Source organism: Podarcis raffonei, chromosome 8, assembly GCF_027172205.1.
Source record: "Podarcis raffonei isolate rPodRaf1 chromosome 8, rPodRaf1.pri, whole genome shotgun sequence".
Taxonomy (NCBI): domain Eukaryota; kingdom Metazoa; phylum Chordata; class Lepidosauria; order Squamata; family Lacertidae; genus Podarcis; species Podarcis raffonei.
This window is the reverse complement of record NC_070609.1, coordinates 1,722,349-1,738,104: the sequence shown is the minus strand read 5'-3', so window position 1 is coordinate 1,738,104 and position 15,756 is coordinate 1,722,349. Positions and strand designations below refer to the sequence as shown.

Genomic DNA, 15,756 nt, shown 5'->3' with positions numbered 1-15,756 from the left:
TCCACTTTGGACCTCGCAAGTTGCGCCTCTAGGTGGCGTATCCTAAGCATGTGATCACTGCAAACAGAAGTTTAAAGGGGTGGCGGCAGGTGACCTATTAATTGCAACACCATCATGTAACATTCAGGTTTGCAAATTGCAATTGCTGCCTTGAGAGCGCTTTCGTTAAACAGAGACTTTTAAAGAATGGAAAGGAAGTGTCTGCTTGCTTAGATAACTTAATACTTCTGAGAATAATAATAATAATAATTTGTACCCCGCCCATCTGGCTGGGTCTCCCCAGCCACTCTGGGCGGCTTCCAACAAAGATTAAAAATACATTAAAATACATTAATATATATATGACTTTAAAGTTCCAACATGGCAGCTCCCAGTGTGGTCAGTTTTTGCTTTCATTAGGGGGGGAAATGTTTATTTCACTGAAAAAAGTGGAAGTCCCACCAGGAGGTGCGAAAGGTGATCTCAAAGCTTGCTCTGCGTTTGCAGAAACTGGAACTGTATAGTGGAAGATTTATTTCATTTATATCATACTTTTCCTTCAAGTAGGTTTAACATGGTTCTTCCCCCCACCCTCTGCATTTTACCCTCCCTTTATCCTCGCAACCGTTGCAAAGGAGATTAGGCTGAGTCAGAGTCTGGCTGGCTCTCTCGCCCATGAATTTGTCTAATTTTCTCTTAATGCCAAACAGGTTGGTGTCCACCGCTGGCTCTTGCGGGAGCGACTGCCGAGGCTTTGATAAAAATAAAATTAACGAAAAGAACTGATAACTTGGTGGCCTGCAATGGTTCCTCCAAATGGTTCCACTGCTTGAAGTGGAAAGATCGCCTTGTCTAATACAGTGGTACCTTGGTTCTCTGCAGGGACGCGGGTGGCGCTGTGGGTTAAACCACAGAGCCTAGGACTTGCCGATCAGAAGGTCGGCGGTTCAAATCCGTGTGACGGGGTGAGGTCCCGTTGCTCGGTCCCTGCTCCTGCCAACCTAGCAGTTCGAAAGCATGTCAAAGTGCAAGTAGATAAATAAGTACCACTCTGGTGGGAAGGTAAACGGCGTTTCCGTGCACTGCTCTGGTTCGCCAGAAGCGGCTTAGTCCTGCTGGCCACATGACCCGGAAGCTGTATGCTGGCTCCCTCGGCCAGTAAAGCGAGATGAGCGCCGCAACCCCAGAGTCAGCCATGATTGGACCTAATGGTCAGGGGTCCCTTTACCTTTACCTTACCTTGGTTCTCAAACACTTTGGTTCCCAAATGCCAAAAACCCAGACGTAGGTGTTCCGGTTTTCAAACGTTTTTTGGAAGCTGAACGTCCGATGCGGCTGCTGGCTATTATTTCCGGGGCATCTGCACCAATCAGAAGCCACGCCTTGGTTTCCAAACATTTCAGAAGTCAAACGGACTTCCAGAACAGATTAAGTTTGGTGCTTTTATTTTTGATCTTTATTTTGCGTTTTTGTTTTTGAGGCCTTTTAGTTTAATTTGTTTTTGTGACAGTGTGGAACCCAGTTCAGCTACTGATTGATTGACTGATTGTGTGACGGCGGAAATGGATAAAAGCCCCCCATCAAAACAATGACCATCATCCGTGCAGGTAAGAAAAAACAATAATTTTAATTTTTATCATCTGCAAAACTATCTTATTTATTTTATAGTACAGTACATTGATTCTTGCTTTCATTTTATGGATCAGTGGTCTCGTTAGATAGTAAAATTCATGTTCAATTGCTGTTTTGGGGGTTGCTTTTAAAAGTCTGGAACGGATTAAGCCGTTTTGCAATACTTCCTATGGCAAAGCACGCCAAAACACTTTGGTTTTGGAACGGACTTCCAGAACGGATTAAGTTTGAGAACCAAGGTACCACTGTCGTAGAGCCCAGGGAATTCTATTAAAAGAACACACACCAGAGTAAGTATCCATTCCTAAAGTTTTTATTTTGATTTTAGCTGCTTCTAGCCTTTTTTCCGCCTTGCAGAATTCACATCTCTGCCTGCCTGGAGTCAGGGGCAGGGGTTGCGTGGGAACGTCTGGCTGGTGGGAAAATAGAAAACCGTCCTCTCGCTCCTGCAGGGCTTATAAGGGGAGATGTTGTAGTCGGAGTCTTCGATGCAGCTGGAGGAGAAATTGCTGTGGAGCGAAACCTTTATTTGCACCAATATTTGACGCCCCTGCAAAGAGAAAAAAAAATTTTTTGAGAAGAGGGGGTACCGTGCTATATTAGAAGCAAAGAAAACTTGTTTGATGAATTGGAAGAGCCGCAAAGAGATGCCATTGAGCACATGGATTGATATTATGGACAGATTAGCTACATACGGACGAATTGCATGTCGATGAAAAAAATAAGAATGGATAAATATGAAGAAATCTGGAACGAATATTTAAGCGATAAGGCGGATAGTAGGGGGAGAGGAGAGCGATCGGAAAATATTGTTTAAAAAGGTGTAGTCGTAGGTATATCAGTGTATTCAAATCTGAATTGTCAATTTGTGTTATTATTGTTTTTGTTGTATGCGTCTTTTGCGGTTGATGTTTGTATCGAAAAACGATTAAACAAATTAACTTCATAGCTAAAGAAAAGGTAACCCACCTGGACGTCAGTCACGCACTGGAGTTCATATTGGTCTCCCAGGACCGGCCGCAACACAGTCATGAAGGTGCTGAGCTGAGAATGAGAATTGCAGGCAGGATGGGGCAGAGAACTACGGTTAGGACATATACAGGAAGCTGCCAGGCCATTGGCCCACCCACATCAGTGTTGTCTACTACAGCAGCAGCTCTCTGGAGTTTTCAAGCTAAGTCTTTCCCAGGCCTACAATCGGATGCTGGGGATTAAATTTGGGGTCTTCTGCATGCAAAGTGGGTGCAGACAGACAAGGCTTGAGATTCCAAGCAAGTGGGTAGAAATATGTCATTTGCAGCCACCCAAATCCCAAAAGGATTACCGTATTTTTCACTCTATAGGACGCACCCGACCATAGGAAGCACCTTGTTTTAGAGGGGGAGAACAAGAAAAAAAAATTTCCCCTCTCTGCTCAGCACCCCTTCAGCGAAGCGGCAGGAGAAAAGGAGCCCCTTCCATTTCCCGCTGCGCTCTGGAGGCTTCAGGCAGCTACCTTGGAAGCCTGGAGAGCGAGAGGGGTCGGTGCGCACTGCCCCTCTCACTCTCCAGGCTTCAGTGAAGGCAAACCGAAGCCTCTGGAGTGCGGCCGGAGTTCCCGCTGGGCTCCGGAGGCTTCGGGTTCCTTTCGAACTGCTCTTTGGGGCTGGCGGGGGGAAGCGCTGTTTTCCCCCACCACCAGCCCCAAAGAGCAGGTCAGGGAACAGCTCAAAGGCTGTGTGCAGCATTCCCGCTGCCCCCCCAGTTTGTGGGGCTGGCGGTGGGGGGAAGCACTGTTTTTCCCCACTGCCAGCCTCAAAGATCCCTGAAGCCTTCGGAGCGCAGCGTGCAGGCTTCGGGTTCCTTTAGCTGAAGCCGGGAGAGCAAGACTCTCCCGGCTTCAGCGAAAGGAACCTGAAGCCTCCAGAACGCAGCGGGAACTCGCGCTGCGCTCCGAAGGCTTCAGGCGGCTATCCCTGAAGCCTGGAGAGCGAGAGGGGTTGGTGCGCACTGACCCCTCTTGCTCTCCAGGCTTCAGTGAAAGCAACACAAAGCCTCCGGAGCGAGGGGGGAGCGCTCCCTCTGCGCTTCAGAGGCTTCGTGTTGCTATCGCTGAAGCCAAGGAGCCTGCATTCGCTCCATAGGACGCACACACATTTCCCCTTAATTTTTGGAGGGGGAAAAGTGCGTTCTACAGAGCGAAAAATATGGTAAATGTTGGGTGTGTTTAAATGCATGCCTAGGGAATTGGCTGGGGGGCAGAGTTTGCTCCCATCACAAGCCCCTATTGCAGAGGTTCTTAAACCTGTGGTCCGTGGTCTGCCTCACCGGGTCTGTAAACCAGGCAAACCCCAAAATTATTTTCCCGGCACAAAATATTGTGTGCATTCTTCTAGGAAGCCCTGTTGGGTGATCATATGCATCATTCTGTAGAAGAGGCAGCACCCCACATTTTGGGCAATTTGCATTTTTAAAAAATTGTGGCTTCACACTTAACAAGTAAAAAGCAATAACTGAAGGGGGGAACCAAATATATGGAGTCATTTGTTCCTCAAACCTCAGAACACTGTGCATCCGTATCTTATGTCAGCCTTGTGCCCTGTTTTGAACTACATATCCCATCATCGTCTGGGGAGCACCAGGATGAGGGTGTCTAGGTTCAATAGGGGATTAGTGGTACTTCTAACTCCCACCCCCCTTTTGAAAGCTGAAGAATCTGAAATATTTTCAACATTTTAATTCCTGGCAATGTCATATCACATCTCATTGCCTACCAGCTTCCTTTATCCAGACCTCCTGAGACTGGGGTGGGGTTTTTTTAAAGAAGCTGGTGCATCTGAATATTTGGCCCGGAGGAATTTGTGTGGCTTCCTCACTCTGGAGTCTTAGTCTGTGTAAACACTATACAGTGGATGCTCCGGTTCAGAACGTGATCCATGCGGGATGCATGTCCGCAACCCGCAGCGCCACATCTGCGCACGCATGGGTTGCGATTCGGCGCTTCTGCGCATGCACAAAGCGCAATTTAGCGCTTATGTGCATGCGCAACCGCCGAAACCTGGAAGTAACCCCTTCGGGTACTTCCGGGTTTCGGCGCATCCGTAACCTGAAAAAACACAACCTGAAGCATCTGTAACCCGAGGTATGGCTGTATCTTTAAAGCACTATTAAAAAAAAACTTCTTTCCCTCAAAGAATTCTGGGCATTGTGGTTTAGCCCTCCTGAATTACCATTCACAGTAACCCGTAGTGAACTACAGTGCCCAGAATTCTTTGAGGGGAAAATTGTGCTTTGAAGAGATAGTGCATACACAACCTTTTCTGTGAATCTTTTCTGTGAACCTCCCTGAGACCTCCTGGTATAGGGTGGTGTAGAAATGTAAATAATAATAATAATAATAATAATAATAATAATAATAATAATACTTATTGCAATTCAAATCAAAAATTTATAGTAAAATGGGATAGATATAAAACATATATTCAAAAATACAGTAAAGGTTCGTTATCTGTGCTAGCATTTGATTGATGTTGGAGAGAGACTGAGTTGAGAAATAAGATCAAGAGCACATATTGTTATAGGAATGTATTAGATAAAATGTAAAAGAAATATACAATAATATGAGTACATTAATTTGTAAAAAAAAGGAATATACAATGGGATAGACAGGAAGTCCAGTGTGTTGTTACGTATCTGATTATGGAAAAATTATGTCTTTGTTTTTTCTCTTTGTTTTTCTTCTTTTTAACAGGTATATAAAGTTTGTATATAATCTTGGTATACATGCTGGAAAATTTAGTATAATAAGCTCTGTAATGTAATATGACGATGTTTGCCAATGTACAGTGGTACCTCGGAGTGGTTCCGGAGTCTCGTTCGCATCCCGAAGCGAACGTAACCCATGTCCGTGCGTCTGCGCGTGCGCAGGTCGCGTTTCGCGCATGCACGTGACGTCATTTTCACCGTCTGCACATGTGCGCACTCCGTTACTTCCGGGTCGCCATGGAGCACAACCCGAAAATACTTATCCTGAAGCGTATTTATCCCGAGGTATGACTGTAGTATAGTAATGTTAATAAATAAAACGGGGGGGGGGGGGATAAAATAAAATAAAACTGTAATGAGGACCCAGCTATTTTATGGCGGCCTTCCGTAACCCGCCTCCCTCTCCTCCCCAATTTCTCAGATCTCCAGGAAAACAAAAAATAGGACGGAATAGGTACCTGGTAGCTCTGGATACAAGATGGGATGATGGCGGCTCTTTGAAAGGCGCTGTGTTCAGAAAGAGAATGTAAAACAGGGTCATTTAGCTACAGCAGCCACTCCTGCCCTGCCCTAGAGACCACTTGAAAAATGATGGTGATTTTGGTGCGGCACTTAATTATTTTTCTGCCTGTGGTAGCCATTGTAAGGCGCACTGTACTAGATGCCGTTTGGGTTTTAATTGTGTTTTATGTACATCTTTCCCACCGAATCCAAATTGTGATACACCGCACGGCCGTATCAGCTCACCTGTCGATGTTATATTTTGTGCGCAGGAAGAGGGCGGCTCGGAAGTATTTTTCGGGAGAGCTCAGCGCTTCCACGCAGCCGGCGCAGCTCCCGTGTTTCTGCCACTCTTTGTCCCTGTGCAGGAGGAAGGAGAAAAACAACCGTTGGCAGGCACACCCAGCATCTCTCCACCTGAGCCTTCCCCAACTCTGCCCCCGCCAGATGTTTGGGACTACGACTTCCATCAGCCCCAGCTAGCGCATGTCCCTTCTCCAACCCCAGCCCCCTTCTCTATTAAGCCCCCTGCCTTGGTTACCAGAACTGGAAGTTGCTCAGGTTGATGAAGGATGGCCAGTGCTCGTTCAGTTCAGACGTCAAGTCCTGCAGGAAAGGAAGGTGGTGGGGAGTGTTAGTATTCCTGCTCCGCGATCGCAGTCATGGGATTGTTGTCTATCACATGACGGTGCATGTTTTGACTCCACCGAGTGGGAAGTGACGGAGACAGGATGTTTGTGTTCCGTGAAGTGGGACTATTGTCCTTTGTTCTTTTTCTCTTTGCTGTCTGATGCTAGAGAGAGAGGGAGCCACGTTGCAGTGTTCCGTGTGTGTTTATATGTAAATAAAGCAGATTAGCCAAAATGCTGAGTTGCTGAGGTCTGTCATGCGCATGGTGCGCAAACTCTGCGGATCCCTAAGTGTGCCGGTGTCTGGTGGCATCGGTCGCTGTGATGTTCGGGATGAAGAAAGCTTTTGAAACTCCCGAACAACAGACCAGGAGGGAGAGAACATGCCAGGCGGGCATGTGTCTCTGCCAGGGTCCTACTCGAGTGTAGGCTGAAAGGCTGAACTCCTGACAGGGAGCAGGCTACTTGAGACAATCGTATCATCCCGAGGGCTACGTCTGGGGCCGGCCCTACCATTAGGCAAGTCAGCTCCAGGGGCAGATCGGGGCCCTCTTAAGCATATCCGGCGCCGTGGTGCAAACATCCCTCCGGCGCGCGCACACCCCCCCCCCATTTCCCAGAGTTGACAACCTTTTTTAGGGAGGGAACACCAGCAGCGGCAGAGGAAGCCTCTTGGGACGGGACGGCGCTGTCGGCGCTTCGCCCAGCTTTGTGGGGCTGGAGGAAGCGGGGCAGCGGCTGGAGGGCGGCTCCTCCGGCAGGGAAGAGGTGGAGGCTTGAGGAGGCACCTCCGGGTGTGGCGCACGGCATGGCAGAGGCGAGTGAGGGCAGCAAGCAGGCCAGGGGAGCCGGCCCCATGGAGATCCGCGGCGCCTGATGCCCAGCTCGAAGACAAAGACGGCTAGCAGGAGGGGTGCCACACGTGCCTGCGCCTCAAACCGAGCGGGCCTGCGCCAAGCAAGCAAGGGCATGTGCGCTGCTCCCGCCAAGCTCAGTTTTCCCCCTTTTAGCCTTCTGGCGCTCCGCAGAATTTGGCGCCTGCAGTCTAACAGCGCCAACGGTCAGGGGTACCTTTACCTTTATTATTGGGTTATTGTTCTTATTTTGATTTTATATATTGTGATCTTTTCTGTGAACCACCCTGAGACCTCTGCGTATAGGGCGGTATATAAATCTAACCAACAAACCACAAGGGTCGCCTTGTCCTGCAATGCAGAAATCTTTCGCCTAGCGTGGGATTCGAACCCAGAAACCTAAAATTAAATGTCTCGCGCTCTACCCGCTGAGCTGTCCCAGGTCGTTGGAAGCAGGGCCACCGAAGCCGAACTTTGCAGCAAAAAGGTTCTACTCACCACCAGGTCGGAGGGGAAGAGGTATCTATATGGGCAGCAGCCCATGATGTTGCTGGGCCTGTGGATTTAAAGGGCAAGAAGAGGAGGTGAGGGAGGCGGGAACCTTTTCTATTCCAGCAGGCAATTAAGAATGCATCATATTGTCTTAAATTAACTTTGTTCTATGGTTTTAATGGTATGGTTTTAAGTATAATTGTTGTAAACAGCTCTGATATTTTTAAGTAGCTTGTGTGCGTGTGTTGTGTGTGTGTGCGCACATGTACACACACACACACACACACTCACACTTAATATCAGGGCCACATTTCTGTTTGATGCAGCCCTCAGCTACTGAAGGTAATGGAGCCCTTGATATGTCCAGCTGTCCTTTGTCAACAACAAATTGCTGATGTTTTTTGTGTTGAATATATACTATACAGTAATTGATGGACCTCATAGGTATCTCAAGCCCTTTGCACATGTTGCCCTGCAACCAGTCCACGCAGAATGTCAGCACCCTATATATAGAAAGGAGCAAAGCAGTGATATTTTATGGAGCAGGCAGGACCCATGACTTACATCACAGGAGCCGACACAACACAAAACATGGTTGCTGTAGGTAGGTTTTATTTTATTTGTTTTTTATCTTATATTTTGGAAATGTACATCCACTTTTTCCCCCCTTTAAATTTTCTGGGGGCCCCACTCTCTTGGGGGCCCTAAGCTAGAGCTTGTTCAACTTAGAGGTAAATCCGGCACTGCTTAATATATATATTTAAGAAAATATATACTTCACTTAAGTCGAAGGAATAAATACATGCCTCCCATACCAGCCCAAATGAGATCGCCTCACCATAATCCATGAATAGTCCAGTTGTTTGCGTCTTTCGGCAGGACGCACTCAAACCTCCTTCCCAGAGCCTACAAATGCATGACAGAAAGCAGAAGATGGGTTAGATTCCCAAAGGTACAGCATAGCCACAAACCTCATTTCCCCCTTTGTGTGTATGTGTGTGCAATTCATAGAATCGTAGCATTGTAGAGTTCGAACAGGCTCCAGGGGTCATCTAGTCCAACCCAGGAATCTTTCACCCAACGTGGGGCTTGGACCCACAACCCTGAGAGTAAGAGTCTCATGCTCTACTAGGCTCAGCTATCCTCTATTTATTAATACAGCTTAACAATTGAGCATAGAATCATAGAATCATAGAGTTGGAAGAGACCGCAAGGGCCATCGAGTCCAACCCCCTGCCAAGCAGGAAACACCATCAGAGCACTCCTGACATATGGTTGTCAAGCCTCTGCTTAAAGACCTCCAAAGAAGGAGACTCCACCACACTCCTTGGCAGCAAATTCCACTGTCAAACAGCTCTTACTGTCAGGAAGTTCTTCCTAATGTTTAGGTGGAATCTTCTTTCTTGTAGTTTGGATCCATTGCTCCGTGTCCGCTTCTCTGGAGCAGCAGAAAACAACCTTTCTCCCTCCTCTATGTGACATCCTTTTATATATTTGAACATGGCTATCCCCGTGACGGGGTGAGCTCCCATTGCTCTGTCCCTGCTCCTGCCAACCTAGCAGTTCAAAAGCACACCAGTGCAAGTAGATAAATAGGTACCACTCCGGCGGGAAGGTAAACTGCATTTCCATGCGCTCTGGCACTCACCACGGTCCTCCATGCACCAGTAGTGGTTTAGTCCTGCTGGCCACATAACCCAGAAAGCTGTCTGTGGACAAACACCGGCTCCCTCGGCCTGAAAGCGAGATGAGCACTGCAACCCCATAGTTGCCTTTGATTAGGGCATCTATGACCAGGGGTCAGCAAGATTTACCTTGCCTGGGCTGGTTCACTCCAGCAGATATCCCTCCATGGCTGGATCACACATGAGCGCAAGAGCACGCGCACCAGCGATTTCCGGTGTCTGTGTCTGCGCAGACGTGATTTCCGATGTCTGTGTGTGCGGAGAGGCGATTTCCGGCGCCGGGAAAGCAAGTCCCCGTGCCTCGCTGCGCCGGTTTAGTGCAGTGCACGGAGACTCGCCAAGCAGGCATCTCGGTTCTTGGGCAGCTCGTGGGCCAGTTAAACAACCCCAAGGGCCGCTTTTGGCCCATGGGCCTTAAGTTTCTGACCCCTGGACTAGACTTAACCATCCAGAGGTCCTTTACCTTCACCTGTTGCAACTGCTCTACAGCTGTCTTATTTAGCCAGGTAGTACACAGAGATGTTAACTGTTCAGAATGGGAGTCTCCCCGAATTAGAAACTCTTACTCACTATGCAGAAGGTTCCAGGCCACATCTGGACAAAGCTCATGCAGCGCCAAGGACAGGACCTGCAGTCAGAGAAAGAGAAGTCTCCCAGTTTCTCCGTCTTTCAAAAGTCTTCAGATCAGCTCATTCTCAAATGAAAGGGTTTAAGGTCAGTGAGAAAGAGGAGGATTGGTTTGAGAAGATATTGAATGATTTGGGTAGGTTTGAACAATTTGGGGCAATTAAACTGTTAAAAGTTAAAGAAACCTTGTGGAAGGAGGAGTGTTAAGGTCTACAGAAGTGTACATATGGTTGATTTGAATATGTTATTATTGAATATGTATATTGTTGAATATGTATACCCAATGTATCAGCCGCCTTGGGCGTTTCACTGTTTGTGTTTTGGTGGTTGGGAAAAATATATTTATTTATTTATTTTTAAAAAGATCAGCTCATTCTTCGTATCCTCACTTCCACCAAAAAACTGGTACCGATTCACTGGAAAGATAATACTATGACACCCCGCCCCCCTTTGATCAAGGGATAGAAGATGAACAGGTTGCTTTTAGATCCAGATTGTTTATGGATAAATGCAATAATACTTAGAATGCATTTATTAAAAAATATTGTTAATAATTGTATACTCATTGGAATAATCACCTTACTTATATACCTGTATATGGTATTACAGTTTCATGCACCTTTCTTTCTCTTTATTTGTCCACTGACATTTTTCAATAAAATATAATTAATTAATTTTTTTAAAAAAAGATCAGTTCCTAACACTTATTTACCAGTTTGCGGTTTTATTTATTGAATTTGTTAGTCTCTTTATCTAGCCCAGGGTGACTTCCAACCAACCTTTTCTTTTAGTAAAAACTTTCACTTTTAGTATATATATAAAAAAAGTCCTCGTGAAAAATTTTAAGGTAAATTCCTCATTAAATACACATTTTTGCAAGCAATTTCACCTAACATATTCATCTACCTTATTTTTATTTCATAACATTTACAGTATTTTTCCATTTATAACACGCCCCCATGTATAAGATGTCCCCTATTTTGGAGATTAGAAAATGGGGGGAGATTGCCCCCCTTTATAAGACTACCCCCCTTTTTTAACATAATATTTTAGTAAAAAGAAAACCTAGTCTTATATACAGAAAAATACAGTATATACTACTTGATTGTGTAGAAAACAAAAGAAAACCTCAAAGCAGTTTACAAAAAGAGCAAAACAATACAACTATCAGTAAAATAAAAACCACTATTTAAAACATTAAAAAAATAATTAAAACCAGGTAAAGGTAAAGGGACCCCTGACCATTAGGTCCAGTTGTGACCGACTCTGGGGTTGCGGTGCTCATCTCGCTTTACTGGCCGAGGGATCTGGCGTACAGCTTCCAGGTCATGGGGCCAGCAGGACTAAGCCGCTTCTGGCAAACCAGAGCAGCGCATGGAAACGCCGTTTACCTTCCCGCCAGAGTGGTGCCTATTTATCTACTTGCACTTTGACGTGCTTTCGAACTGCTAGGTTGGCAGGAGCAGGAACCGAGCAACGGGAACTCATCCCATTGCGGGGATTCGAACCGCCAACCTTCTGATCGGCAAGTCCTAGGCTCTGTGGTTTAAGCCACAGCGCCACCCGCGTCCCTAATTAAAACCAACAATCAACTAAAAACAGATGAAAACACGTCATCATTCTACATCTCTGCGTAGGCTTGTCTAAACAAAAATGCTTTTATCAGGTGCTGAAAAGAGTACAGTTTTATGTGTGCTTTAATACACAGTTTTGCTTGGAGAACTGTATTGCAAAATTCAGAAAAGCACAGAATTCTCATGACAGCTGTGTTCCAGTTTGCATGTTGTTTTGGGAAGCGTGAATCAGGTTTTGTATTAAAACGCAAACCGAAATTCTCCGTCCATCCCCACCTGTAATGCAGAGACTGTTGTTGTAGTTTAGTCATGTCCGCCTCTTCGTGACCCCCTGGACCAGAGCACTCCAGGCCCTCCTGTCTTCCACTGCCTCCCGCAGTTTGGTCAAACTCATGCTGGTCGCTTCAAGAACACTGTCCCACCATCTCGTCCTCCGTCGTCCCCTTCTCCTTGTGCCCTCCATCTTTCCCAACATCAGGGTCTTTTCCAGGGAGTCTTCTCTTCTCATGAGGTGGCCAAAGTCTTGGAGCCTCAGCTTCAGGATCTGTCCTTCCAGTGAGCACTCAGGGCTGATTTCCTTCAGAATGGAGAGGTTTGATCTTCTTGCAGTCCATGGGACTCTCAAGAGTTTCCTCCAGCACCAGAATTCAAAAGCATCCATTCTTCAGCGATCAGCCGTCTTTGTGGTCCAGCTCTCACTTCCATACATCACTACTGGGAAAACCATGGCTTGAACTATACAGTCCTTTGTTGGCAAGGTGATGTCTCTGCTTTTTAAGATGCTGTCTAGGTTTGTCATTGCTTTTCTCCCAAGAAGCAGGTGTCTTTTAATTGGAGCAGGAACCGGCAAGCCACTCCAGTAACCTTGCCAAGAAAACTCCATGGACAAAGACAACATGCAGAGACTGAGAGTCCACAAATTCATCCCGTCCCACTTTCTGCCCATCCTCTCTCACCCTTGCATGAGGTTCTACCTACCTAGAGTTCTCCACCTTGGCCTGCTGCTGCCTCCAGGGATCTTCGGGACGAACCAGCAACCAGAAAAAACTCATGCAGAAGAAACCAAGAGCGACTGAATTGGCTGCCATCATACCTGCAAGCAAAGCAGAGCTGATGAAGGACGGAGGGGGAAAACAGCGAGGAGAGGAAACCAGTCGCTCTGTCAACGTGCAACCCCAGGTATAGAAACCCTCAAGTAGGGTTCGGTAATCCCAATGTCTGATGACAAAAACATTGGCTAGATTGTTCTTAGTCCTAAGGAGTCATAGCTCAGCCACAGAGCGCAAGCCTCAGTTCCAGTATCCCTAAATTAGGCTAGGGAAAAAACCCATCAGGGCCTCTGCCTGAGCTCAGGTGCATCAATGACCTGACTTTGTATAAACCAGCTACCTAAGCTGTCCCAGCCTGGGGTTGCACAGCAGCAATGCACATGCCCTGATACGATGTCGTCCTTTCAGTACGGGAGCCAGACACCAATCTGGTGTTTAAAAGTAGAAGGACGGGGCTGGTTTCGCTTCCCTGTGCGACGACTGAGAAGTAAAGATTCAGCTCCTCGTGGAGTCGCAGATTGCAGAACGATTGCTTTGATCAGACCAACTTGGGCTGCTGTAGGCAAGTGCAGACTTTAGGGTTTCACAGAACTCTTTTATCAAGGAGATCACCAGTGTTGAAGCGGTGATTCTTCAACATCAACTTCGTTGGACTGGTCGTGTTGTGCGGATGCCTGATGATCGTCTTCCAAAGCATCTACTCTATTCCAAACTTAAAAAGGGAAAGCGTAATGCTGGTGGTCAACAAAAGAGGTTTAAAGACTCTCTCAAGGCAAATCTTTAAAAATGTAGTATAAACACTGACAACTGGGAAACACTGGTCTGTGAGTGCTCCAGTTGGAGAACAGCCTTGACCAAAGGTGTCGTGGGCTTTTAAGACACTCGAACTCAGGACGCAAGGGAGAAGCGTGCTAAGAGGAAGGCACACTTGGCAAATCCACACCGTGATCAACTCCTGCCTGGGAACCAATGTCCCCACTGTGGAAGGACGTGTGGATCCAGAATTCGCCTCCACAGTCACTTACGGACTCACTGTTAAGGCCGTGTTTATGGAAGACAATCTTATGCGGCTACGAGGGATCGCCAAAGAAGGAAAAGAAGACATGGACAAATGTTCTGACTTGGTATAAGGCAGTTTTCTATGTTCTAAGTGGGGTGGGTGGGGTTGCCCTTGTTCCTTTACTTTCTGCACGAAAGCTAATTTCTAAAGACAATGGGTATTTTGGTGTTAGAAGAGCACCAGGCCTAGTAGCCACCAGCCATCAAAGGCAGTTCACCTAAACCCTATGGATCACCGTTTAGTGTGAGGCTATGCAAAAATCTAGAAGGGGGGGTGCTCACTCCTGTGGGGGTGAGTTCCACAGTTTAAATAAGCTGTGGGTGAAGAAGGGCTTTCTTTTAGCTGTCCTGAACCTCCCAATGTTCCATCTTCATAGGATGCCCCAAAATCCCAAGGGCTACGAGAGAGGGAGGGAAACTGTCTGGTTTTATTGTGCTTTGCCGTGGAAAACCTGATCCCAGAATAAGGACCCATTCATGGCCAGATTTAGGTCTGATGAGGCCCCAAACTACTGAAGGTAATGGGGCCCTTTATACGTCCAGCTGTCCTATCTGGCTAGATGGTAATTTATGGACCTCATAGGTATCTCAGTCCATTTGCACATGTTGCCCTGCAACCAGTCCATGCAGAATGTGGGCACCCTGTATATAGAAAGGAGCAAACCAGTGATGTTTTAAGGGAGCAGGCTAGCAGGCGGGGCCCATGACTTACCATATTTTTCGCTCTATAAGACGCACCAGACCACAAGAAGCAACTAGTTTTTGGTGGAAGAAAACAAGAAGAAGAAAAATTCTGAATCTCAGAAGCCAGAACAGCAAGAGGGATCGCTGCGCAGTGAAAGCAGCAATCCCTCTTGCTGTTCTGGCTTCTGGGATAGCTGCGCAGCCTGCATTCGCTCCATAAGACGCACACACATTTCCCCTTACTTTTTAGGAGGGAAAAAGTGAGTCTTATAGAGGAAAAAATACGGTACATCATAGGAACCTACACAACACAAAACACTGTTGCTGGATGTAGGTTTTATTTTATCTCTTTTTTATATTATATTTTGGAAATGTACAGTGGTACCTCGGGTTAAGAACTTAATTCGTTCCGGAGGTCTGTTCTTAACCTGAAACTGTTCTTAACCTGAGGTACCACTTTAGCTAATGGGACCTCCTGCTGCCGTCGCGCCACCGCCGCACAATTTCTATTCTTATCCTGAAGCAAAGTTCTTAACCCAAGGTACAATTTCTGGTTAGTGGAATCTGTAACCTGAAGCGTCTGTAACCCGAGGTACCACTGTACATCCACTTTTCCCCCCTTTATTTTTTGGGGGGGACCTCCAAGAGAGTGTGGGACACGGGTGGCACTGTGGGTGAAACCACTGAGCCTAGGACTTGCCGATCAGAAGGTCGGCGGTTCGAATCCCCGCGACAGGGTGAGCTCCCGTTGCGCAGTCCCTGGTCCTGCCAACCTAGCAGTTCGAAAGCACGTCCAAGTGCAAGTAGATAAATAGGTACCGCTCCGGCGGGAAGGTAAACGGTGTTTCCATGCGCTGCTCTGGTTCACCAGAAGCAGCTTAGTCATGCTGGACACATGACCCGGAAGCTGTATGCCGGCTCCCTCGGCCAGTAAAGCGAGATGAGCGCCGCAACCCCAGAGTCGGCCACGACTGGACCTAATGGTCAGGGGTCCCTTTACGATGAGAGTGGAGCCCTAAGCTAGAACTTGTTTAGCTTATACTGTTTGTAAATCTGGTACTGGTCCCAAAACTCACAACGCACAGCTTCATTGGATGCCCAAAAGCTCCAGGGCTACTAGGGAAGGAGGAAAACTTTTTCCTGTTTGCTTTCTCTGTGCAATGCTGTGCATCATAACCTGATCCCGGAATACCGTCCCATTTAAAGACAGCTGCTGCTGCCCCTTCTCCACTGCAGGCCCTCTGAAA

At 47.0% G+C, this 15,756-nt stretch overlaps 1 protein-coding gene across 3 annotated transcripts; it reads right to left on the bottom strand.

Annotated features, from left to right (window-relative positions):
- Nucleotides 1-1,908: 1,908 nt before the first annotated feature.
- Nucleotides 1,909-14,106, bottom strand: LOC128420179 (ribonuclease Oy-like). 3 transcript variants are annotated; one of them, XM_053401715.1, is made up of 10 exons: nt 13,084-14,106; nt 12,696-12,810; nt 10,087-10,144; nt 8,670-8,737; nt 7,838-7,895; nt 6,398-6,462; nt 6,103-6,216; nt 5,814-5,862; nt 2,581-2,655; nt 1,909-2,161 (listed from the first exon to the last, which is right to left on the bottom strand). In XM_053401715.1, the coding sequence occupies exons 2-10, from the start codon at nt 12,806-12,808 to the stop codon at nt 1,994-1,996; spliced, it is 768 nt and encodes a 255-aa protein (XP_053257690.1). In that variant the 5' UTR covers nt 12,809-12,810; nt 13,084-14,106; the 3' UTR covers nt 1,909-1,993. The 3 variants fall into 3 exon arrangements, with proteins under 3 accessions (XP_053257690.1, XP_053257691.1, XP_053257692.1); XM_053401716.1 differs by having other exon boundaries at nt 13,107-14,106; XM_053401717.1 differs by lacking the exon at nt 13,084-14,106 and having other exon boundaries at nt 12,696-13,077.
- Between the last annotated feature and the right edge of the window lie 1,650 nt (nt 14,107-15,756).